Genomic DNA, 26782 nt, shown 5'->3' with positions numbered 1-26782 from the left:
ATGAGCACTCTTTCCATAAAATTGTTTTTATACATCCGTAGTTCCTTAGGAGAGACTTAACACTGTCTCTGAACTTACGGGAGAGTGATGGTAAGTTTCAGAGGGACTAGTAGAAAGAAAATGATGGAGCTTTACCAGCTATAATTCACTCCCCTCTGCTGAGAAATCCCCACAAAACTCATGACAAAAAGGCTATTATGGTATTAGCTGCCAGCAGGGATGTAGTTCAAGCATACTTATTAAAAATGATAACTTATTAGAGAGCTCAGCTATGGATATGATAATGTTTTTTTTATTTGTTTTTAATCATGGAGGCTTTGGGAAGATAATTTAGCATGTAGACCAGAGAACCAGAGTGTGAGGTGAGACCAAAGGTATTTATATTATAACATAATAAGAGACTGGTAGTCATAGAACTCCAGAGGAAATATAAAAGCAAGGCTTGGTAGGTTTTTTTAGAATATGGGATGACAGGGGAGGAAGAATATTCAGTGATGATATTCCTAAGATTCTAAACCTCAGTGACTTGGAGAATATGATCAAAATACTAATGTTGGAATGGAAAGCTGATTTTGGAGGGAAGATCAGTTTAAATATGTTTGAAAGAAGAGAGGGAGGCATTTAAGTTTACTTACCTATTAAATATTAGGATAGGAGTCAGGTTTTGAGTTTCTTTATATAACATTGATATTGAAACAGAACAAATAGTTGAATTCAAATAAGTTATACAGCTAATAAGTGGCAAAGCTAAGATTCAAATCCAAAGTTTTGCTTCAAAGTTTATATTCTTCGCCCTTATGCTATGAGTGGGAAATAGTCCTTTATTCATATTTATTGTCGTAACATGTATTTGGTCTTCTCATATTCCAAGTTATTTCTTTGTCATTGAATTTATTTCATACCCCTTTCTATATAACCTGTGTTTTGTTTTTTTAAAAAAATAAATGTATTTATTCTATTTATTTACTTATTTTTTGGCTGCGTTGGGTCTTCATTGCACGCGGGCTTTCTCTAGTTGCCGTGAGCGGGGGCTACTCTTCGTTGCGGTGCATGGGCTTCTCATTGGGTGGCTTCTCTTGTTGGGGAGCACATGCTTTAGGCACGCGGGCTTCAGTAGTTGTGGCACGTGGGCTTCAGTAGTTGTGGCTCACGGGCTCTAGAGCGCAGGCTCAGTAGCTGTAGCGCACGGGCTTAGTTGCTTCGCGGCATGTGGGATTTTCCTGGACCAGGGCTCGAACCCGTGTCCCCTGCATTAGCAGGCGGATTCTTAACCACTGCGCCACCAGGGAAGGCCCCTAACCTGTGTTTTATTTAATAAAATATCTTGAGTGTAGCTTGGGCTTTGAAGGCAGACATTGCTGGATTTGATCTCAGCTCTGCCATTTGTGTCTCTGTAGATTCCTTAGTTAATCACTAAATCTGGTGGCCTTTTCTTAGTTTTAATTTTCCTTGGTATACATACAGCATAAAGTCCTTCCTGAAATCTAGGTTCCTTCTCCTTCAGTAATAATTCACCATCCTAGCCTTTTATCTGTTTTACTTTCCATCCCTGCACTTTCTTCTATATATATACACTTAAATGTGACTGTCTTTGCATAGCTTTGAAGTTGGCTCTTTGTTCCTTTTTTAAACAGGTCAACTGACTCTGTTTTCTGATTATATTCCCTCTTCAATTACTTGATTCATTTTTCTCTTTTCTATCCTCATGCACTTAGTTCAGGCCCCTTATGTTTTTCTTTCCAACTTTAAAATAGACTCCTGTCTTCCAGGTCTAGTCCTGTTCTTTCTTCCTATCGTATTCATTCTCTTAAAATATAGATCTTATATGTCCTCACTGCTTAGAAACCCTTCATTGATTATCCATTGTCAACAGTATTATTTCCTAACACTCCTTTGGATGAGTTAGGTGTTTTTTTAGGGAAAAAGAAGTCAAATGAGTTTGGGAAATGCTTGTATAAATGCAGTTAGTCAGCCTTCCTTTTGGCAGAATTTTAGTGTGCTAATAGGTACTGTGAATGCACAAAGGGGTTATAGAGCAATATACAGCAGTCCCCAAATATACCTGACTGTAGTATACATTAAAAAACAAAAAACTTGTCTAGTGTCTTGGAACACGTTTTATTGAGACCCACAAGGTAAAGTCCATAGGCTTAGATATGGAGTCAGGACTTTTTTTTCGATTAATTCAACCTTTGCCTATCTTTGTAGTCTCATCTCTAGCGTCCACCAGACCAACTTGGAGTTTCCCATAGGGTGGGGAGTTATGTGTTTCAGGCTTCGGTGGCTTCACCCATCTGTCAGGAAAAACCCCCACTACTCCTAAAGGGGAGATCATTACCTTCTTTCTCCTACTACTTCTCCTAAAGGGGAGATCATTACCTTCTTTCTGAAGCCTTCTGTGACTTATCCAAGCAGGCTTTACACTTCCTTCCTCAGCATTTTCCTATAGTATACTTGGCAAGACCGTCCATATTAACGATTATCACATGGTATTTTAATTCTCTTTATATTTTAGTTTCTGCAGTGGACTATAAGCTCCTTGAAAGCTGGAACCATTTCCTTTCATTTCTGTGACATTAGTACCTAGGGCAATTATTAGATATAGTTTAAATAATTGAATTATAAAATAATTGCAGGAAAATTTCCAATAATAATGGTATTCATACAGTTAACTATCAGTAAATATTTCTTTTATCTCATCTTAGAAGTCTCTTAGACGCTTTCTATAATGAGTAGGTAGGTGGCATCAAATTAAATGCGAAGAAAATGCTGTAATGAGGAAAAACTAAGAAAACATATTTACCCATTTTTTTGTACTTTTCGTAACTTGTATTCATAAAACAAAATATCTTTTTCTTAGATTAGAGTAAAAATAATGTTCTGTCTTCAGTGGAAATAATGTTTAATCATTAATAAAAACTCAGCGATTACTTTTTCTCCCAGATAACTTATTTCATATTGATATGATTCATTCATCTGTAGCTTTGGAAATAAAAAGTGTTATTTTATGTGAAACATTGTTTAATGTATATCTCTCTTTTCTTAGGCATCATTCTTAACAAAGAAGTTAAATATTGGTGGGAAAAGAGTAAATCTTGCTATATGGGTAAGTTAACCTTTTCAACTGTATGAGTGAAGGCCTAGAGTACCTATTCCTGGTTCTCTCATAACTAATTGGCTCAAAATTTTCTGGATTTATTTTAGTTAACTGAAGTTTAGCCAAAAACTTTTTTTTTTTTTTTTGCGGTACGCGGGCCTCTCACTGTTGGGGCCTCTCCCGTTGCGGAGCACAGGCTCCGGATGCGCAGGCTCAGCGGCCATGGCTCACGGGCCCAGCCGCTCCACGGCATGTGGGATCTTCCCGGACTGGGGCACAAACCCACATCCCCTGCATCGGCAGGCGGACTCTCAACCACTGCGCCACCAGGGAAGCCCCAAAACCTTTTTTAAATAAACATTTTTTTCTAAAATCTGGCTAAGAATTTTATCTTGCATACAATTGTATACATGAATAGTTCTATCATAACATTTTAGCTGGAGAAGGGTCAACTCAGAGGGATTCCATGTCAGAGAAAGGGGTGGACAGCCTGCCTGGCCTTTTTTCCCCCATCTCCATATTCTAATCCTCCAAGGGAATGGCCAGTGGAGAGTAGAGCAAGGATAATGCAGTAGTGTACCTTTTGGCAGGTGGTCCTGGTGCATGCTCTTTCTCCTTGTCTCCTCTCTCTGGGGAGAACCTAAATTTAGTGCAAGGCCTGTTCCTGGCTTATAATGCCATTGTGGCCCATTCTGACCCTTTGGCAACTGAAATGGTTTTTTAGTGAGGGTGGGAAGATTGCTGAGGAAGAGGAAGGTTGGGGAGGGGAGAAGTAATCTTTATATAACAGTAAAACATTAAATATTGATTATAACTTGACTTAAAAATTTTATTTGTAACCTGTTTTGTTTCTTTTAACAGTGTTTTGGGGTTATCTATAAATTTATACCCCACTTTCCAATTAAACAAAAGTTCACTGTAGTTACAATAACATGTATTTTTTCTTCTGATCTAATAAGAGTTTATTGCTTTATTTAGGATACAGCAGGTCAAGAGAGATTCCATGCATTGGGTCCAATTTACTACAGAGATTCAAATGGAGCTATTTTAGTTTATGATATAACAGATGAAGATTCGTTTCAGAAGGTATTCTGTTTACTTATGGGTAGATGACTTAATAGAACAACACTGATTTTTTCAAGTCTGCATTAACATCTTTTGTTAACTAATGTGATTAGCCTTGGCTTTAAAGGTAAAGTATAGTTTGTGCATAAATGATGACCACTCATTTTTTTTAATGGAGTATTTAATTCATGTTAACAATATGGATATCATTTATTAATAGTTTATTACATGGCTTTCTCAGATATTAGGAAAGGGAAATAATCTGAAGTAAAGCTTCAGAAAAATATAGAGGCTTTTTTTCTCCCTATTAAAGAAAAATCACATACATTTTTTTGGTTCCATACACACTGGCCACCTGATAACTTGGTATGGATGCATGGGCAGGTTCCATAATTGTGGGGAGGAAAACGAAGAACTAAATCAAGTTTAAGCTCTTTCTTCTCACTAAATTTCCTGGAGGATATAATATAAATTTTAAAAGGACAATCTAGGTAGTGTTCATTTTAAAGCTCCTCCATTTTTTTTAACCCCTCTTTAAACATTCACCAAAAATAAAGAATTTTTATAGTTGTTTGGGACCAAAAATGAGTGACCATTAAACTTACCTCTGAATTCTCATCACAATTAGGATTGTGACTAGTTACTTATTTGACCTTTTCTTTGAAAGCCCTTCTTGGAATAACTTTGTCAAGGATGTTTAACTAAAGGGGGTAATTTCCAAGGTAGAGACTTTTCTTGCCTTGAGTTACAGGTTTGTACTTGTTGAAATTACTTGCCTTTTTAGTTTTTTATTTTTATTTTATTTCCTAGTATTTAACTGATGAAGCAGATGTACAAGTTAGCCCTTGGGTTATTAATGCCATGTGGAAAAACTTAGTCCAAGGAGTAGAAAAATGAAGCAATAGGTAGCTTTCAGATTTAATGACATTTAAAAAAGATATATATGTGGGGTGCTGTTTGTTATCCCTCCCTGCCTTTTTGGCATAAAAAGAAATGATTTAAGTATTTTATTGCTTAAAAGAAGGTGGAGTCTATTAGGTTGAAAAGTAACTAGTTGTCTCTGGCTGTATAACAAAACCCCCAAAATTTGGTGACTTAAAACAATGAAATATTATTTCTTGTGGTGTTTTAAGGGTTGACTGGGCAAGTCCTCTGCTCCATGTGGTGTCAGTGGAGTCAGTCATGCAGCTGCATTGAACTGGGGGTTTGACTGGGTGGGAACCTGGATCCAAGAGGGCCTGGTTTTCCTCCACATGGCCTCTCACTCCATTTGGTGTCTCATTCTCCAGTACTCTCTCCACATGCTCTCATTATTCCATATTCCAGCCAAAGCTTCTTATGTGACAGCTGGATCCCAAGAGTGTAGCTGCCTGACCTTCCTAAGGCTTTAGTCTGGAATTGGCATGGCATTAGTTCTGCCACATTCTCTTGGTCAAAGCAAGTTACAAGGCTAGCCCAGAGTCAAAGAGAGAGGAAATACTCTTGGCAAAGAATTGGTGACCATCTTTAACTCATTACAGAGTGTATGGGGGTAATGAATAGGATGCCTGTGGAGGGGGATCTGATTGCAGATGAATAACAAATTTTTAAAAAATTGGTTAGATTTAGTAGGTCTTGATACTATATGTACAGGGAGTAGGGTAATAACATAATTGGATTCTGGCATGTTTCCTTTGAAGTGATGAGGATGTACATTTTATACCAGTACTGTCAGATTTTTCTTATATGAAATCAACTAAGGGTGGAAGTTAAATGCTTCTCTGAACATGTTATACATATATGTGAGTGAAACAAAAAGATGGGACTGTACTGAGAAAAGTGTAGTTCAGTGCTATTATAAATTGTTGATTACCTTTGTTTTTATACAGATTTTGTGTTTACTACAGTTCCTTTGCATTCTTGCAGAGAATGGGCGTGTGAAACTGTTACTTTGTGCATAGGAACATATGCACAGTAAATGCTTATCACACATATCTAATGTAATTTTTGTTATTTGTAGATGTGTGTGTATTTTTTTAGGAAGGTATATAAGTTCTGTGTCATTTGATTACATACGTACTAAATTCCATTACACAAAAATGAAAGTAGGTATCCCAAGTTGGTTCTTTATCCTGTTTTATGGTAATCAATATATTTAAAATCATGAGTTCAAAAGATTGCTTAATTTCAGGGACTTGCCTGGTGGTCCAGTGGTTAAGAATCCACCTTTTAATGCAGGGGACGTGGGTTCAGTCCCTGGTCAGGGAACTAAGATCCCACATGCCGCGGGGCAGCTAAGCCCGAGCGCTGTAACTACTGAGCCCACACACTCTGGAGCCCATGCACCACAACTAGACAGCCCACGCACTGCAACAAAGAGCCTGTGTGCCACAACTGAGACCCGACACAGCAAAAGAGAGAGAGAGGGAAAGAAAGAAAGGAAGGAAGGAAGCCCAGCATTAAAAAAAAAAAAAAAAAAACCTAATTTCAGTTTACTCCCCACGGTGCTTGCTGCTCTGCTCCATCCGTAGTGAAGAATCAGTTTGCCCCTGGAGTCATTGTGCACCAGGGGCTCTCCACCAGGGGGCAGCAATGTCTAGAGACATCTTTGATTGTCCCACCTGGAGGATGGAACTGGTATCTAGTGGGTAGGAAGCCAGGGATACTGCTAAGCATCATACATTGCACAGGACAGTCCCTCACAACAAAGAACTATCTGAGCCAAAATATCAGTAGCGCTGAACTTGAAGAAACCTATCCTACGCCAAAGGATGAAATTTTATTTTACTCTTTTTGGTACCTATATACATTTTGTTTTCTTTTAAATGTGTGACACAGAAGCTCCTATGCCCTCTATTTGTGACCCAGTTGGGTTACAAAAGATTTTTAATTAAGCCCATGTTTTCTTAAGTCCAAAGTGATTCTCTATAAGCATCTATTATCAGAGGCTGGAATTGACGTGCTTTTGCTTTGGTGAACAGCTTTGCTTGGATTTATGGGCAGTTATGAAAGTCTGTAATTAGAGATGCTTGTGTTTATTCTTATGTGTAGATATAGAGAGAAATCTTTCCATTGGATGTTTGTCTGTGTGTGTGGTTTGCGATATAAATGATCCTACAGTGAATCATTCCTAGTAACAACTAAACACATGGACTGTTTGACAAAATTTTGAGGTATTTTGACAGTGTTGAGTTTTGGAGTGTTGTAATGGTAGTCATTGTTACAGGATTTGTTTTAATATTTACTCTTTTGTGTACACAGGTTAAAAACTGGGTCAAAGAATTACGGAAAATGTTGGGAAATGAAATCTGTTTATGTATAGTTGGTAAGCATCATTACTTTTTAAAAATGTCCTTTGTTTCCTTAACACTTTATTAAAGAATAGTAAATCAGTAATTTTCATTTTAAAGTTACATGAAAAAAGAAGAGTGGTATTTTAGTATTTAATATTTTAGTATAATTTGGGATTTGGAAGTGATCTTTCAGGAGGTTCAGACATCTGTACTTCAAGGAATGCCTTTGGGGAGCAAGTGGGAAGCCCTAAACATGTAGGGCATCAAGTCCCCCAGCCTTGCTTCAACTTGACCCTTGGTTTTTCATCATAAGATTATTTTAGAAAAGAAGAGTTCAGCAACTACTTTACAATATAATTAAAATCAATGACTTAAGCTGTGTTCTTGTTCTGTATATTTAACTATACCCATTTTTGAGTTAAGAACAAATGTGACTCCAAAGATATAAGTAGATCATGATATACTAGACTGGAAAAATATCTTAAGAGGTAAAGTAAAACAACTCTAGAATTCACTCTTGGACTTCTGGCATTTCTCTTTGGTTTCCTTTTTCTTTAGAGTATTATTTCTATGATATAACAGCTAATTATTGGTCAATAAAGTGTTCCAGACACTATGCTGTGTACTCAGTGGACATTATCTCATGTAATCTTCACAACCCTATGAGGGTTTTGTAGAGGAAGCTGAGCCCTGGAGATACGTACTTAATAACTTGCTTAATATCATGCAGCTATCAGAGATGGCATTCAAATTGAGTCATTCAGACTCCTCTGCTTATGATATTAATCCTTATGAATAGCCTCAGGTTGTTTTCTCTCTTCCTTTTTATGTAACTGATAAATGGCTTGGGAGAAACCAGGGTAGTTTTAGTGGAGGACATAGAATGGAGTAGTCACCGTGGGCAAATTCTGCTTTTAACCTTAAGAATTTTTTTGTTTTAACCTGAGTTTACATTTCTTACATTTTGTCACCATTAGATTGGTAAACTTTACAGGTCCAGATCAGGGTGCAAGTTTGGGGAGAGGAACAGGAGCTGATCTGGCCTGCTTTTTAGTCTAGATGCTAGATGTTAGGCTAGATGATGGGAATATTTCAAACAAGAACACTGGAGTCGTAGACCATAGGAGTTTGGGACCAAAGCTGCAGCTAGTCATTGGTAAGTTTGGCCTGCTTTTGTCTGTCTGGTATATTGGACTTACTGGGAGTGGAAGTGGTCATAGTAGGTGAATGACTAAAGATTTGATGATTTGGGATTCTGGTTCTCTCTCAGAAGAGAGGAAGGAAGTAACACATTCTAAGAAACATAGCTAACATATTCTTAAGAAAGTCAAAGAAGGGATTTCCCTGGCAGTCCAGTGGTTAAGACTTCGCCTTCCAATGCAGGGGCTGTGGGTTCCTCCCTGGTTGGGGAGCTAAGATCCCACATGCCTTGGGGCCAAAAAACCAAAACATAAAATAGAGGCAATATTGTAACAAATTCAATAAAGGCTTTAAAAATGGTCCACATCAAAAAAATCTTCAAAAAAAAAAAAGAAAAAAGGAAAGTCAAAGAAGCCTCAAGAACTTGTTACTTGACCAAGGTTGCAAAGTAACATTTAAAAAACTAGCTGGGTGGGAATTCCCTGGTGGTCCAGTGGTTAGTGCTAAGCACTTCCACTGCAGGGGGGCACGGGTTCAATCTCTGCTACCGGGACCAAGGATCCCACAAACCTCGCAGCATGGCCAAAAAAAAAAAAAAAAAATTAGCTGGGTGAATAAACTTAGGATAATTAACTTAAACTTTGTATTCTTCATGTTCATATTCTTAGAAGGTTTAGTAATATTGAAACTGGTAGCTTACTGCCCCCAAGTAGGGTTAGATACGTCTCATTTCATGTTATATAATGTTTATTAATGTTTGGTATAAAGTATGAAAGGCTCTCACTCTCCCTTTTCCGTTGGCAAGTGTGACATGGAATTCTATTTGTAATTCAGAGTTGGAAGAATTTTGAGAGCCCATTTACCACAAAAGGAAAATTTCACGAAGTTACCATATCTGTGTAACCAGTACATTAGAAGCCCCACCAGTACATTAGAAGCCCCCTTTCTTTTTCTTCTTTTTTTTCTTTTTTTTTTCTGTGCTCCTTTCTCATCCCAACACTACCCCAGTTGCCTTCTCCTCACCCCAGACATAATCCTGACTTTTTACTGAAGGGACTGGTTGTGTTCTGAATTTCAGAAAATAGGATCATGTGTGTATGGGAGCTATTTTGTCTGTTGTTTTGGCTTTACATTATGTTTACAAGATTCCTCTATGTTCTTGTATATAGTTGTACTTCATTTTACTCTCTTTGCTATCTAATACTTAATTCTATGAATATTCCACAGTTTATCCTTCTGCTGTTGATGGACATCTGCATAATTTTTTCCACGTCTTGATTTTCATTTCATTCTATATATGTTCAGTGTTTATTTTCTCTCCTGTTTTAAAACTAACTTCAAAATAATACTACCTCATAGCATTGTGATGAAGACTAAATAATGATTTGGAAAACACTTGGTATAGAGTAGGCATATGACAAATATTTGTTCCTTTCCCTTTACGCAAGACAGTCCTTCAAACATTTGAAGCCTACTTGGATGGTTCACCTAAAATCTTCCCTAAGTTTTCAACTGTTTGGGCTAACTTTCAGACATCCTCATCATCCTGATTATTTTTTCCTAGGTTTATTTCGGTGTATCAGTGTGTCTCCTACACTTGAAATGAATACTAGAATCCAAACATTGTTGACTCAATGTATACTATAGCTCTCTCTTTTTTTAAATCTTCTTACTGTCCTTCTACCAGCATTGCCCAAGATTGGATATACTTTTTAGCAGTCATGTCAACTCAATTTCTCTTTTACGTAGATTATAGTTAACAAAAATCAGAATTCCTTTTTTATAAGTATTGGTCTTCTGTCAGGCTTTCCCCATCTTCCTACATAACTAAATTATTTAAACCTAAGTGTAGGAATTTCAACTTGTCATAGGTTTCTGAATGTTTATGTTTGATATATAATCTACTAGCTTTTTCATGTGTAAATTAGATGCTGAACCTTCTAGGTCCTTATCTAAATCACTGATAATGTGTAAAGCAGGAAGAGAGAACTCTACTAGCAGACTTTTCCCTCTAGTTTTAGTTAATCCATTGATCAGCACTCTTGGCTGTGGTTGCTCTGTTTAATAGAGTATTTTGTTTCTAGTCTGTCCTTAATATTTGTATGTTTGTTAAATATTTATTATTAATAATAGCTACCATTTATTGAGTGCCAATAAATGGTATTCTAAGTATTCTAAGAACTACACACTTATTTCATTTAAGCCTCCTGACAACACGGCAAGAAGGCATTGTTGCCATTTCCATTTTACACATGAGAAAATGGACTTAGAGAGCTTGATACTTCCCAAACTACATAGTATATAGAGATAGACCTGGGATTTTCATTTGGGTCTGTCTGCTACTTCAAGCCCATATACTTAACCAATAATGTATATTGCTGGCTATGTACCAGGCTTTGAGAATAATGTAGTGAATAAGTTAAAAAATAGATATGGTCCTTGTCTCCCCAGAGCTTATCATGTAGGGTGAGACAGAAAAACAAGCTCTTATTGTACATTATGATACATGCTATCAAGGGGTTGGGGGTGTGCTGTGATAGCACAGAAGCAAACCGAACTAAATTGGGGGAGTGGTGGTTAAGGGATTTCCAAAGCCAGCCAGGGTTGTGGTAGGAAATGTGTTAATTATCATGAGTTTAATTCTCTCATAACAGTATTGATTTTCCATTTGATCATTCACTGTCATTTTCCATTTGATCATTCACTGTGATGGCTGAAAAATACTCTATTGAACACATCCTATGTGCTAGACTTTTTACATATATCTTATTTTCACATTAACCTTGCAAAGTTTATTAGCTACATTTGTACAAAGTGAGACTAAGGGGTTAAGTAATTTGCCCCAAATCTTATAGTTTTGAAATGAGCCAGGACTTAAAAAAGCAAGTTTTATCAGATTTAAAAATTTCTTTCCACTAGGCCACACGACATCCAGTCTAAGCAAAATAAAGTTCTAGCTCTTTATTGCTATTAGGCCGTCTGCCCTTAGCAATGGGTGTATCCCTTCCGTGTTCTTAATTCAAATAGGTATTTTTAAAGAAGATAAAATTTTTAGTATTCTTAGCAGGATAGCCTTTTCCTCTCCTATAGCTTCCGTCAGCTTTCCCCCCTAGCCTTTATTGTACTATACTTTCAAGTAGGTGCTTACTTTGGTGGTTATTCTTATTTTCAGGTGTTGTAAGCCTATTAGAAAGTTCCCAATGTGGCTGCACAGTAGTATTGAAACAGATATGAGCCTCAACCACAAGCTTTAGCTCTCTTGCTTTTAAAAGAACATAGCTAAAAAGGCCTTGAACTTTGGAAAGGTGTCAGTCACTGACAGGCAGTTTTGTGACTTCGTCTGTGCTGTTAATCCATTATGAGCACTTAATTGTTCAAAGAAATAGTAGTTATTTAGTAGAGGGATTTTTTTTTTGTTTAAAATATTAATTATGTTATTAAAATAGTTAGCCATTTTAATAATAACTGGTTTTAGGGAACTCCCTGGCAGTCCATTGTTTAGGACTTGGCGCTTTCATTGCCGTGGCCTGGGTTCAATCCCTGGCTGGGGAACTAAGATCCCGCAAGCCGTGTGGCATGGCCAAAAGATTAAAAAACAAAAAAATACTGGCTTTATTAAAGTTTAGTTAAGTTTAAAATGCTGTTAAATAATAAAGCAGTGTCAATAATTTTCCCCAAATATTCATGTGAGGCAACAAGGTGATTGTCTACTTTTCCTATCCTCAGTTTTTAAAAATAGATGTTGGTAATTATGGTGGATTTTTAAAAAAGAGACATTAAAACTCTAACAAACCAACTCATAGGGTTTTAGTTAATTGCAACAAAAGTCTCCTTTGATCTGTAGGAGGCTGTTTTACCTTCTTACAGTGGCAGAATCTTGTGCCTCCATTTGTTGGAGCTGCCTGCGACTAGGTGGTGCTTTGTGCATTCTTCATAGCATGAAACAACTTATTCCACTGGTGACTGTTGGATATATTGGTTGTAATATTTAGCAAATTAAAATTTTATTGATAAAGTATAATGTGGGAAATCAGAACTGATATGTGTCTTCTTGCTGAGATGGGCTGATAACTGTTCAAAGAAGGAAGAGTTTATTACTGAATTTGTTAGTACCAGCTGAGCTTTAGTAATGTCTGCTTCCCTCCCTCAACCTTAGGCTGTGGTGTCAGATCATTGCTTAAAGCTGCACGTAATTAGGTGCTCAGATTATTTGAGGTCTTCATATACAGAACCTCTGGGCTTGTACCTCTCAGTTCTAAGCATCGCATCTTTCATTGGGTGCTTACTTCAATACTTTATCTGAAATTGTCTTCTAGACTCTCTAAGGTCCTGAGAAAAAATGACCTTATTTACAAGGTTTACTTTTTTACCCCTATAGGTCATAATAGAAGAAATGAAAATATTTGTTTAAAGTGTCCTTTCTTAGGGTATTTTTCCCCTTTTCTGTATGTTATTTCCATTGCCTTTAGCACTCTGTCCAGCCTACTTACCTTAATCTCTACTGTGTATATAATAAGGAATCTGCATTTTGCAGTTCCTACACTTTTGTTCTGATGGCTTTATGGCATAATCTCAGTTTGGTTCCATTGTTTAAGGAGAGCTAAACTTATTTTCAGTAATTTAAAATCTGCATGATGTTCATATACTAAGTTGTCTCATGTTTTTAAAACAAATGTAGTTTCTTCCCCTGCAGTGGTGAAGTACTTCAAAAGCCATATATTTTAATGCTTTCTTTAACCAGTTAATATCATCGAGAAAACCAAAATATTCTTAGGATCCAAGAGGCTAGCCTAATATATTTTCATGAACCATAATTATTGATTGGGGACCATTTACACTTGGCTAAGACTCATAGGTTTATCCTTAGGATTCCCTAGTGAATCTTAGTCCCATTTATACCCTAAATCAAAAATAGTGCTTATCTCTTTGGAAAAGTTATTTTCTCTCACAGAGGCTGCAGCTTCAGGAGGGATGTGCATTGAGCCATTTGAGGGAGGTTGAGGCATTCACCTTGACAGTCATGATCAGCCCTCATATCCAAATGTCCTGAAACCTTACAGTTTCAGGACATTTAGAAGGATATTTAGAAGTCTGGTGGGTGGGGATTTGTATTATTTTTCCAGATGATTAAAATGGCAATTGTATATTTAGAATTGGCTTAATTTCATTATAAAAATGAATCAATATTAAAGACTGGCATTTACATTTTCAAATTAGGTAATAAAATAGACTTGGAGAAGGAGAGACATGTTTCCATTCAAGAAGCAGAATCGTAAGTGTTATCCCTTCTCTTCCTTCCTTCAGTCACTCTCTGTAAGAAGTCTTCCTCTTTGCACAATGTACTTTACCATTTAGTTATTACTCAAACCTCTTAATATAGATTGAGCTAGTGGATTCAGTGAAGCGAGTTTACACTGGCAATTTCTGGCTTTTGGTGACATTTAAAGTTATTTTACTTTCACTTCTCTTTCTGGTTTCAGTAAAAAGTATTAAGAGTGATGCAAAAGAAAACCGTCATGGCCAAATAGTCAGTGAGTCACAAAAACTGAAGTATTGGGGTTGCAGATTAACTTAGAATAAAAGTCTTGTTTTATTCTTATTTAAAAGTTGATTCAATATATAGAAACGTCAAATGGTATATAATCTTAATTTCACTAAACCTGGGTTAATTAGTAATAAGTCACTAAAATTGCTATTGTAAAAAAAGTTCAAATGGCAGTCATGACAAAAACATGAAACATATTTTTACTTCAATTACTGATGTTACTTTTTTTTAAGGTATGCAGAATCTGTGGGAGCGAAACATTATCATACTTCAGCCAAACAGAACAAAGGAATTGAGGAACTTTTTCTTGACCTTTGTAAAAGTAGGTATATGGCTCTTTTTAAAATATTGGTAATATTTCGGAGTGATTGTTTGTTTTTAATTTATTTATTTTATTTATTTATTTTTGGCTGCATTGGGTCTTCGTTGCTGCGCGCGGGCTTTCTCTAGTTGCGTCGGGTGGGGGCTACTCTTCATTGCAGTGCACGGGCTTCTCATTGCGGTGGCTTCTCTTGTTGTGGAGCACGGGTTCTAGGTGCGCGGGCTTCAGTAGTTGTGGCTTGCGGGCTCTAGAGCACAGGATCAGTAGTTGTGGCGCACAGGCTTAGTTGCTCAGTGGCATGTGGGATCTTCTGGGACCAGGGCTCGAACCCGTGTCCCCTGCATTGGCAGGCAGAGTCTTAACCACTGCGCCACCAGGGAAGCCCCTGGGGTGATGTTTTACAGTTTCCATTTTGACCATATTGATGATTTGTCGCATCGACCAGTATTATTATTTACTTAGTATCTTTAACTCATTTTTTGAAGCTTAAATACCTTCTTTAGCCCTATTTCAAGTAGTAATCAATGGCTATGAAATCTTATGTGTAGTATTTGCTAAATACATATTAAAATATATGCATTACTATTAAAAATAAAAATGGAAGGGGAATGGACAGAATAAAACAGATTTAAGAGTTGTAACAACCTTTTGCAGTGGATGGACCTTATTTGGATCCTAATTTGACAAACTAGTGAAAAAGAACATTTGTGAAACAATTGGGACTATATGAACACTCACCGGATATTGATATTAAGAAATTATTGTAAATTTTTTTAGGCGTGGTTATTGTGTAGTGGTTATGCTTAAAAAAAGAATTATTTTTTAAAATGTTTTTATCTTTTAGAAATCATATTAAAATAATTTATGAATAAAGTTATGTATCTGGGATTTGATTTAAAATAATGGTAGGGATGATTGCCAAGTATGGATGAAATTGTGTGATGGACATACAGATTTTCATTATGCTCTTCTTTCTACTTTTATATATGTTTGAGCTTTTCCATATTAAAAAAAGAGAAAGGAAAATGTTTATTATATACAATCTGAAAGTCATTTCTCATATCACCAATAGAATGTATACTATACTTAGGAAAACCCTAGTCTATAGAATAATGGATTGAAATGATTTTGTCAAATTATATTCCTTATAGTTATAGACCTCAGAATGATGGTTTTTTGCTCTAAAAAAATGTACATATATACAAACTTTGAAGTAAATTTCAGTTTTATGTAAGCCTGAAGATCATTCATAATTCTTCTAGAGTGTTAATTCTCTAAATGTGGTCCTGCAATCAGCAGCATTAGCATCACTTGAGAGTATGTTAGAAGTGCAAATTCTTGGGCCTTACCCCAAACCTACTGAATCAGAATCTCTGGAGGTGGTGCCCAGAATCTGTGTTTTAATCCCTCATTATGATTCTGATGCATACTAAAATTTGAGAACCACTGCTGTACATATCAGTCACTAGGAGATCTTGTTAAAATGCATAATTTGATAAAATGGGTCTGATGTGGGCCTGAGCTTCTCTTTACTAACAGACACCCAAGCGGTAATGACCCTAGTACTCAGACCATACTTTGAGTACTGAGGTTCTAGATCAGTGGCTTATAAATGTTACATATCATATCTTTATATAAAAGAATTGAATATTCTCTATACATTTATTTTAAAAATTATAGAACATGTATAAGTACTTATGATTTTCCATATTGTAAAATATACATTAAAAAAAAAGAAATTTTGAAAGGTTAAGGAAAAATAAATTGAAGTTTTTCTAATTTTACCTCAGTGGATTATCCCGTATACCTCAATTTGGAAACCATTGTTCAAGAGCAATCTCTGGACCCAAGTTTAAGAAACCTTATTCTGTTTTAAGGACTCTCTTTTCTTTCCTCATCTTTTCAGATATGTATTTTGCAACTATTTACTCCTAGTCTGTGTCTTATATTCTCATTTTTCTTAACTGTCTCTCAAAGAGCTGAAGTTCTAAATTTTAATGAGGTCTGATTTATCAGGTTTTCTGTATGAGTCATGTTTTTGTCTTACATGAGAAACCTTTGGTAACTCAAAGTCATAAAGATTTTCTTCTACAGAGATTTCCTCCTGTGTTTTCTTCTAGAAATTTGTTTTACATTTAAGACTGTAATTAATTTTTTGTTAATTTTCACATATGGTGGGAAGTATAGATTGAACTTTTATTTTTTACACGTAAATGTCCAGTTCCAGTACTATCTCTTGAAAAGATTGTGCTGGACCACACAATCACCAGTATCTCACTGTCATCATTCGAGTAACTTCTACTGTATCTTTAAATCAGATAGTGTGAGTCCTCCAGCTTTGTTCTTCCTCTTTCATCTTAAACTCTTTTGTTCTTTCAAATGTTATTTGGTTAAAAGTTTACATGACTTACTGAAGAATAAATCTTGTACCCTAAATATTGCTTGTACTTGGAACAATTTGACCTTCTTTGACGTATTTCTAAGTATAATTGGAAAATCTTAAGGATGACACTTGTATACAGTCATCTGTTTAAATCAAAACCTTTTTTTCTTTGGTGATGTCACTGTGGCTGTTATACAACTGGACAAGTACGCTTGCTATTAATTTTATCTAGTTTCCTTGTTGGTTGAAAGTCAGAAATAGCTATCATGGTGGTAAACTGAAATTATAGAAACAGAAAACGCCAATTGTGGTCCTAAATAATTTCTGCTTTCTCCCTCTCTTAGGGATGATAGAAACGGCACAAGTGGATGAAAGGGCAAAAGGCAATGGCTCCAGTCAACCAGGAGCTGCAAGGCGAGGTGTACAAATTATTGATGATGAACCTCAAGCCCAGAGCGGTGGCGGAGGGTGCTGTTCTTCTGGATAACTGTTCACCCCTAAGGAATAAAATAACAAACTGTGGATCCTTGCCCTCAACACAAAGACTGCCATATTCCAAGTCACATTATTTTACCAATGGAATTAGAGAGTTAACAGTATTTTAAATTACGTTTATAACACTGCAGAGACCTTAAGTGCTAAACTTAGTGGGGTTCGTGACCAGAGAATTGGCATTTTCTACACATGTTAACAAAGCAGTTACCAATGGCCTTTTTACATATTTTTTTTCTTTAACAAGGAGTAATATGCATGTAGAAAAGACCTACTTAAAGGCTTCATTTATATTCTTTTAAATCAAATCTTTATTTAATAACTTATATATGTTGTTGAAATGGTATACATTTTTGCAGTCCTTTGTATTTTGTGGTAGTTTGAATTGTATCACTTCTAAACAGCAAACTGTTTTTCTTTTTTTTAAAATTAGCAGATACCTGAAGTACTATTTTTGCAGGGTTTGCACAGGCCCCTAACTGTCTACTACACTTTGATATAATCTATATTCATCCTGTATGCTGAGCTGATAAAATACATTGTAAATTACATATTAAATATTTTATCTGCTTTTACAAGCGCAAGGTGCAAAAATATATACAGTAGTCTCATTGATGACTGTAAAGTGAATTAACATTTGGTGATAATGTCTAAGCTTTTTGACTCTGATCATAGCTCCCCTTCACTTTTGTCTTAACTTGAAAGTGGCGTGTTTAAATTTTCTCATATACTTTACTTGAATTATTGCTGTTGTCACATTTTTTGCCTCTGTAAATCCATCTAATGATTGAGCGACAGCATTTGCCTTTTGGTTTGGGTGGGGGTTTTTTTGTTCTTTTGTGGGGGGTTTTTTTGTTTGTTTTTTGTTTTCTGGGTTTTTTGTTTGGATAAAAGAGATGACTTCTGCTCATTTTGCTTTAGAATGGTTACCTTAGAAGTATTTGAGTGGAGCATGCTGAGTTTCACTGCTGCAAGGCTTTAGTTTTCTCTTAGGCTTTATGTGAGATGGACTCATTGGTAGGAGAAGAGAGGAAGAAGTCCCAGATAGTAGCCACTCACCAAGACTCATTCATACAGCATGTTAGTGGTAGCTTCTCCTCCACAGGCAGCACTTTTAGATCCTTTGTGAGCAAGCTGTTTCTGGTCACTGCTTGCCAGAGATGAACACAGAAAGCTTTGTTTCATTTTATAAGAGCTATCCTTCTGAGTTTCTTTGAAGGGAAACATTTCATGTAATGAAGTTATAGCGAACACTGGAAAGATTTATTATAAAATTATATTCTTGTATACTTTGTAAATTAGTCTCTCATTAAGTTTTTTTTTTTTCTTTCTTTAAGCATAGGACTGATAGAATAGAATCAGGCACTGCTCATAGAAGGAACACAAATTGTGGAAATTAACAAATTGTTCTTGTGCTAATATATATATTTTTCCATTTCTGTCATGCTTGGAAAACTAGTAAATGTTATGTCTAAGATAAAATGGAATGGTCCCTGGATTTACTTCTTATAAGATGCAGTAGTATACAATAAAGTTGTTAGCATGAGCAATTAAAAGAATATAATGAGGTTATAGTTACTAAAGAAGTAACTTTCCCAGATGGGTTAAAGTTGAATAAATTGACACCTTGATGTTATGATATTAGAATTTTAACTTAGTATTAAGTATTCTATAAGGCCTCATTTTACCTTCCTTAATTATTGTCCTTGTCAAACTCAACACACTGCTTCTCCACTGTGTGTGTTTAGGGAGGGCGGAGTGGAAAGAGTCTTCAGGAAGATAAGCTAAAATTGTCTGTGTAGTCTCTTGGTTTCCTATGAAGTTACTGTTCATGCAGGAGGTGGAGGGAGGCAGGGGAAATCATGAGTACAGATAAAAGAAAAAATTGTTTTTGCCCTCCTGGTTCTTTCAGTGGTAGTAAAGAAAGCCTTGTCATTTCTACTGTTGTAGATGTAGATGGGAAAGAAGCTCTTCTCCATTGGAGTGAAGTATGTTTTTAAAACTAATTAGACATGAAATTGAGCTTTATTCCAAAAAATAAAATCATAAAGCCTGATAATTGGAGAGTTGTACTCTCGATTTTTGACCCTATATTAATGATATAAAAGTCCAGATAGAAACCTCTGCTCCAGAGTTGCCAGATAATTATTGATATGGTACAACCACTCTCGGTGTTTTGTTTTATTTATTTATTTTTCCTTTACTCTTCTTTGGTTTCTGTGTACCTTTCTTTTTCTTTGCGGTACGCAGGCCTCTCACTGTTGTGGTCTCTCCCATTGCGAAGCACAGGCTCCGGACGCGCAGGCTCAGCGGCCATGGCTCACGGGCCCAGCCGCTCCGCAGCATGTGGGATCTCATGGACCGGGGCACGAACCCGTGTCCCCTGCATCGGCAGGTGGACTCTCGACCACTGCACCACCAGGGAAGCCCTCTATGTACCCTTCTTCACCTCAAGCATTTCATTCTTCTTTTTTAACCTGTAATTTAAACTAATTCAGTAGCAACAATAGATAATATGTATACCTGACCTTGCTCTGAAGCCTAGAAGGTCTTTAGATAGGAATAGGGTGAAAGGGTAATGAAAGAGGACCAATCAATTGCAGCATGTATACAAAGGAAAGATAAATGATAAACCAAGGCTGAGGAACTTTTTCTGATACTTTCTTCACCTTTCTAATACCTATCTTTTGTGTTCCTGTCCTTATAATTGTGCTATTAGGAAGAAGACACAAGTTATCGTGTTGTGTATTAAAAGTAGTAGGTAGATAGAACCAATATATTTTTCAACTAGTAAGTGTATACTCTTCGTATATATAATTAAAAATTGGTTTAAGTAGTCATTAGGAAGGTATCTGAATATTTAAAGTATACAATCACTGTTTCTGTAATGATGCGTATTCTGCTTCTTGTTTTGCATTGTGATTATAGAGGAAGATTATTGTTTTTAAATATATTGCAACAATTTTGGGGTAAACAGTAATCTGAAAAGAAACAAGCATCACATTACCATATGAAATATGAGTGTTTGAATTTCTTTTCTTCTGGGGTTATCTCCTGAAAATAGCCTAAAGCTGTGGCTGTTACAGCTAAATTGAAATCTTATAAAAAATATTAGCCATATATTATTAGTGATTACTTTTTATTTGGCATTAAAATAACAGAAGAATGATATTTCATTTTTAGATTTTCAGTAAGAAAAAGTAAAATTTGAGAAATAGACAAGGAGGGTAGTAAGAAGTAGAATGAAAGGTAGATAGGAAATTCTACAACCTGACAATTTTTAAAATCATTTTAAATACTACATTACTTTTATCAGATGGTTTCTAAATAAGGCAAGTATGCATTGTGCCAAATATTTAGAACATTAAAAAAATGAATTGTTATACTGTTTATTTCTTTTAATACATAATTTGCAATTTTCTATATTATAAATGCTACCAGGGGTCTAGATCATTGATCTTATATTATTTTCAGATAATATAACTTACATTTATAATTACCACTTATGTCTAGAAGGGTTTGACTTGTGCCTTTGACTTTTGAAATTTATCTTTTGACTTCTGTTTGCCATTATAGTTTTCAGTCTTTTTAGTGTGACAAAGAGGGAATACATAATTTGTGACCTTTTAAAATGTTGAGATCTTCTAGAAAAGGGTTTAGATAGTAATGACCAGCAAGAGCCTTACAGTAATTTCTAAAGATATAGAGACTAAGTAGATCCTTAAGTATTCTTTTCTAAATTATAAAATGCATTACCTAGATTTTAATAATTAAAAGCTGGGATTCATTGAACATAACACATTTATTTGATTTTATAGTAGGCATTGATTCTAGTAAGTTGCTGTTCTGTAGTTTTTTATCAACCAAACAGAGGAATATATTTGGTGTTGTGGACTAAAATTCATGCTACACCTACGTCTGACTTGGATGGCTTTTCCCTTTTCAAAAAAACTAATTACAATTCTGAGCAAACTTTCCTAAATGTAAGTATTTTAGTATTAATCATATGTAATGAGAAAAATTTAGAAATACTCTTAAGAGTTTCCAATTTTAAGCAAAAGTACTTTGCTTCTAAACAAATATCACTTTGATAGATCTTTAGCACTGCTTGGGCTATCTGGGATTTATATATCATCTGTTTTCTAAGGAAGCTGAGTGTGCTTTTGAGTGTTAACCTTTCTGCAGTAGATAATGAACATGGCATGTTACATGGCCCACCCAGAAAGAATCTTATCTTAAAGCATCTTGTCCTCTCCAGAATACTGCACATATTTCCAAGTACATTGCATTAAAGCCAAAGGATGAGCCTGCCTACTTAAATGACCTTTATTCCCACTGAATCAGTTCTCACTTTGATTTTGATACTTCCTGGCAACTGAATCATTTATCATCAGATACTCAAGAAAAAGCTAATATGATTTCCTTAAATTTGAACTTATGTAGAGCAATGAGAGAAAGGTGAGGGACAGCAGGGATAAAGTATGATGTTGTTGAAAAACAGAACAGTGGTATTTGCTAAACTGTATCTTCAGTGGTAGCAAGCTCTTTTAAGGAAACCATCTTATGTAGTACTTCCTAGAAGTATAAAATTTCCTCAGTTTGTGTTTAATTACCTAAGTCAGACTATATTCTAGGAAAAAATAAAAAATACAGATTATTATAGAAGTGCCCCTAGTGTACCCCCTCCCAAATGGTAACTATTGCTCTATAGTGTATACTCTTCAATCACTTTTTCTTTATGCATTTATATACATATATATTTACCTATAGAAATACATAATTTTGTGCATTTAAAATTTTTACATAAATTGTGTCTTACTATGCATATGTTTTGCAACTTGCTTTTTTTCTTACCAATATGTCTAGGAGCTCTTATGTGAATATATACACTTTCATTTCTCCCAAATCTCTTTGGGTGTATTTTGTCTTTTTATATAACTTCTGACTCTCCATAAAACCTTCCCCAGGAACTTTCCTGGCTGTCCATTGGTTAGGAGTCCATGCTCCCAAGGCACGGGGCATGGGTTCGATCCTTGGTGGGGGAACTGGGGTCCCACATGCCACGTGGCCTAAAAGAAAAAAAAAAACTTCCCCAAAGGAATCTGGTCAATTAGGTGGAGTTCACTGGAATCATAGAATTTAAATGCCAGCCAGTGCTTACCTTAGACAGAGCCAGGGTCTCTTAAGCATGTGAGTCAGGAAATTAGAAAGGCATCTGCCTACAATTCATTTGAAGTATTTTACTTTTGGCCCCCTGTTGACTGACTAATATATAAAATTCAGGAATTTAGCAGATTTTTCTTTATTCAGAATAGGTTTTTACTTGAGGGAAGAAGGAAAAAGAGGGAAGGTATAGTTGATAGGAAAAGAGGACAGGGCAAACTAAAACGAGTCTTTATACAACTTTGAGCAGTTACGTAACACAAGACTTCATGCTACCAAAAATTAAGACTTGTTTGATCTGTGCCTTTAATATATAATAAAAAATGAAAGTCCCTCTTCAGATGTCTCCCCACCATCTCACATCCCTCTTTAGAGGGATTGTTAACAATTTGGTATGTGTCTGTATCTCATATATAAATGTTTTAATTTATATTTGGCCTTTATAAAATTTCAATTCCCTGAAAGCAATTTCTGCCCTATGTCAAATTCTGTCCTCAATCAACTGACCAACTTTCCAAGAACAAACCTGAATCATACCTTTTTTTTTTTAATTAGTTTTATTTATTTATTTATTTTTGGCTGTGTTGGGTCTTCGTTGCTGCACGCGGGCTTTCTCTAGTTGCGGCGAGCGGGGGCTACTCTTCATTGAGGTGTGCAGGCTTCTCATTGCAGTGGCTTCTCGTTGCAGTGGCTTCTCGTTGTGGAGCATGGGCTGTAGGTGCATGGGCTTCAGTAGTTGTGGCACACGGGTTCAGTAGTTGTGGCTCTCGGGCTCTAGAGCGCAGGCTCAGTAGTTAATAGCACACGGGCTTAGTTGCTCCATGGCATGTGGGATCTTCCCGGACCAGGGTCCGAACTCGTGTCCCCTGCATTGGCAGGCAGATTCTTAACCACTGTGCCACCAGGGAAGCCCAGAATCATACCTTTTTAAAGAAAGTTAAATCAGTGGTAACATTTCTTGAACTAGAAGTTAACTACCTGACTCTTAAGATGTTTTATGTTTATCGTAAATTAAGCTTAAGGAGTAACTGTAGCATTCTGGGGAAGTCAAATCAAATTTTCAGTTTCTGCCCCCTGTGGAAATGGTGCTGGTAAAAAGGGGTGAGGAAGTCCAAAGTCCTTGATACCCATGTAATTCTGGGTTGGCTCATTCTCTTGGTATATTTTCCTGCTTGGGGAGCATTGCAGTGTCCTCAGCAATTACTTTATGAGTACTTCTCTGCGCTGTCAAGGCTATAGCTTAGCATGTGAGTGCTGTGACACAAAGTTAAATGTATGTGCTCCAGAACAACAAATTTATTCATATTTAACTTTTAGTGAAAATAATTCAGAAAGCAAGTTAAGCACAAGTTTACATGATTTTGTTAATTGTTTCTATATGGTATTTAAAAAAATTTAAAAGATGTTCTGCTCATCATGACTGTTCTATCAATTTCATTCATTAATTGAGTGCCCAGAACATACACAGGGGAACCAGACCTCCTTTACAGTGAGAGCTTGGAGATGGGGAACTGATTACCATTGCCCATAGTCTAGGATGTAGATAGTTTATCTGTGGATATGAGGTCAGCCAAACACACATGTTCACATTCTGTATTTGATCACATAGATATATACCAGTCAAACTTGTCAGGTGCAGTAATTAGAATGACAGTAGTTGAAGTTGATAGTGAATTTGACGTAAAGCTGACCAGACTGATTTTGAGTATTGCAAAATAATACATTTTCAAGCCAGATTAAAATAGAATAACTTGTTTTCTAGCCTCAAGTGGCAATTAAATGATCCTCAAGTCCAAAATGCTTTTCCAGATTTTGTTGTAGCACTGAAGAAACAGATGCCTTTTGCTTGTTTACATGGCTGCTTTTTTTTTAATCTAGAAAAAAATGCATTTAAAAAAGCAACTATATTGTTTTCTTTGCCTTTGACAGATGTTGCCTTGTTGCCAGATAGTAACTCAGGACACAGTCCATTTCTGAGTCATAGTAGGCTCATTTGGGGACCATAACATGATATAACATGTACTTCTAAAGGCACTTTGCAATTTGAGAGTATGAGTCGCCTTTTTCCTACCTGAAATTGAAGATATAGGCCAGAAAGATAGCTTAATGAATATCAGGATTTCCTAATAATCGTTCCAAGTGTCTTTTAAGAATATTTTTGGTATTACAGTGTATTTTTTTTTTTTTTTTTTTTGCGGTACGCGGGCCTCCCACCGTTGTGGCCTCTCCCGCCGCGGAGCACAGGCTCCGGACGCGCAGGCCCAGCGGCCATGGCCCACGGGCCCAGCTGCTCCGCGGCACGCGGGATCCTCCTGGACCGGGGCACGAACCCGTGTCCCCTCGATCGTCAGGCGGACCCCCAACCACTGTGCCACCAGGGAAGCCCTACAGTGTATTTTTAAAGTTAAATTATCCAGGTCCCTTCTTGGTCCTTTTGGGAAGAAAACAGAGGGAAATCATTGTTTTGGTTTTTTTTTTAAACTATTCCATGAACCAATTATCAAGAAGTAACTTCTATTCGTCTGCATTAATTCATCTGCACTAATTCACAAAAGGTGAATACTTCTAATGATCTAGTGACAACCCTTCAAAATGTAAAAAGCCTGTAAAGGAAAAACTATATAGTAAGAACAAGATGCTTTGAGGACTTTTCGCTGTCTCCTGGGTGAGAAAGTTATTCCTCTTGTCCAAAAACAATACAATGTAAGCTCCCCCCTCCCCATATTGCTGTTTTTAAACCTGAAAATGTTCTTTAGCTGAAGAAGTGGCATTTAGTAGTTCCTCCGTATCAAAGATCTTAAGGCCAACAGTAATGGCACAAGAAATTTATTTATTAAGGATATAATCCTGGATGAGCTTTATTGAAGATTGTCAGGTATGGCATTGTTAATTTAGTGAGAACCTATCTTTGGTATGTTGCCTTGAGGTTGACATTTGACAGTCCTAATTCCTCAACATTTGGTTCACTGTTTTGCCACAACTACAGCTGTGCTGCTGCCTCTTCCAATCAAAAATGTAAAAAATTATTAACTGGATGTAGAATTATTTACAAAATAATCGCCATATATAAGCAGTTCTCATCTATGGAATGTTTAACAAGGTTATAATTCTAAAATATGGGGGTGGGGGGGGAATTTCCTTAAGTGCAGAACTAAGAGCTAAAGTTCAAGAGTTGTGGTGTTGAGGGCTTCCTTGGTGGCACAGTGGTTGAGAGTCCGCCTGCCGATGCAGGGGACACGGGTTCATGCCCCGGTCCGGGAAGATCCCACATGCCGCGGAGCGGCTGGGCCCGTGAGCCATGGCCGCTGAGCCTGCACGTCCGGAGCCTGTGCTCTGCAATGGGAGAGGTCACAACAGTGAGAGGCCCGCGTACCGCAAAAAAAAAAAAATAAAAATAAAAAATTTCCAACAAACAAAAGCCCAGGACTAGATGGCTTCACAGGCGAATTCTATCAAACATTTAGAGAAGAGCTAACACCTATCCTTCTCAAATTCTTCCAAAATATAGCAGAGGGAGGAACACTCCCAAACTCATTCTACAAGGCCACCATCACCCTACAGGCCAATATCACTGATGAACATAGATGCAAAAATCCTCAACAAAATACTAGCAAACAGAATCCAACAGCACATTAAAAGGATCATAAACCACGATCAAGTGGGGTTTATCCCAGGAATGCAAGGATTCTTCAATATACGCAAATCAATCAATGTGATACACCATATTAACAAACTGAAGGAGAAAAACCATATGCTCTCAATAGATGCAGAGAAAGCTTTCAACAAAATTCAACACCCATTTATGGTAAAAACCCTCCAGAAAGTAGGCATAGAGGGAAATTTCCTCAACATAATAAAGGCCATATATGACAGACCCACAGCCAACATCGTGCTCAATGGTGAAAAACTGAAACCATTTCCACTAAGATCAGGAACAAGGCAAGGTTGCTCACTCTCACCACTATTATTCAACATAGTTTTGGAAGTTTTAGCCACAGAAATCAGAGAAGAAAAAGAAATAAAAGGAATCCAAATAGGAAAGGAAGAAGTAAAGCTGTCACTGTTTGCAGATGACATGATACTATACATAGAGAATCTAAGGATGCTACCAGAAAACTACGAGAGCTAATCAATGAATTTGGTAAAGTGGCAGGATACAAAATTAATGCACAGAAATCTCTGGCATTCCTATACACTAATGATGAAAAATCTGAAAGTGACATTAAGGAAACACTCCCATTTACCATTGCAACAAAAAGAATAAAATATCTAGGAATAAACCTACCTAAGGAGACGAAAGACC

At 36.4% G+C, this 26782-nt stretch overlaps 1 protein-coding gene across 1 annotated transcript in view; it reads left to right on the top strand.

The window, feature by feature from the left end:
• RAB21 (RAB21, member RAS oncogene family) overlaps nt 1-18652 on the top strand; it is a 29298-nt gene extending 10646 nt beyond the window's left edge. The window contains exons 2-7 of the mRNA XM_030866267.3: nt 3047-3106; nt 4076-4183; nt 7403-7466; nt 13792-13846; nt 14353-14441; nt 17169-18652. Coding sequence (XP_030722127.1) covers nt 3047-3106; nt 4076-4183; nt 7403-7466; nt 13792-13846; nt 14353-14441; nt 17169-17311 — 519 coding nt within the window. The 3' untranslated portion in view covers nt 17312-18652. The remainder of the gene's footprint in view (nt 1-3046; nt 3107-4075; nt 4184-7402; nt 7467-13791; nt 13847-14352; nt 14442-17168) is intronic.
• Nucleotides 18653-26782: the final 8130 nt, after the last annotated feature.

This window comes from Globicephala melas, chromosome 10, assembly GCF_963455315.2.
Source record: "Globicephala melas chromosome 10, mGloMel1.2, whole genome shotgun sequence".
Taxonomy (NCBI): Eukaryota; Metazoa; Chordata; class Mammalia; order Artiodactyla; family Delphinidae; genus Globicephala; species Globicephala melas.
This window is presented reverse-complemented; position numbering and strand designations above follow the sequence as displayed.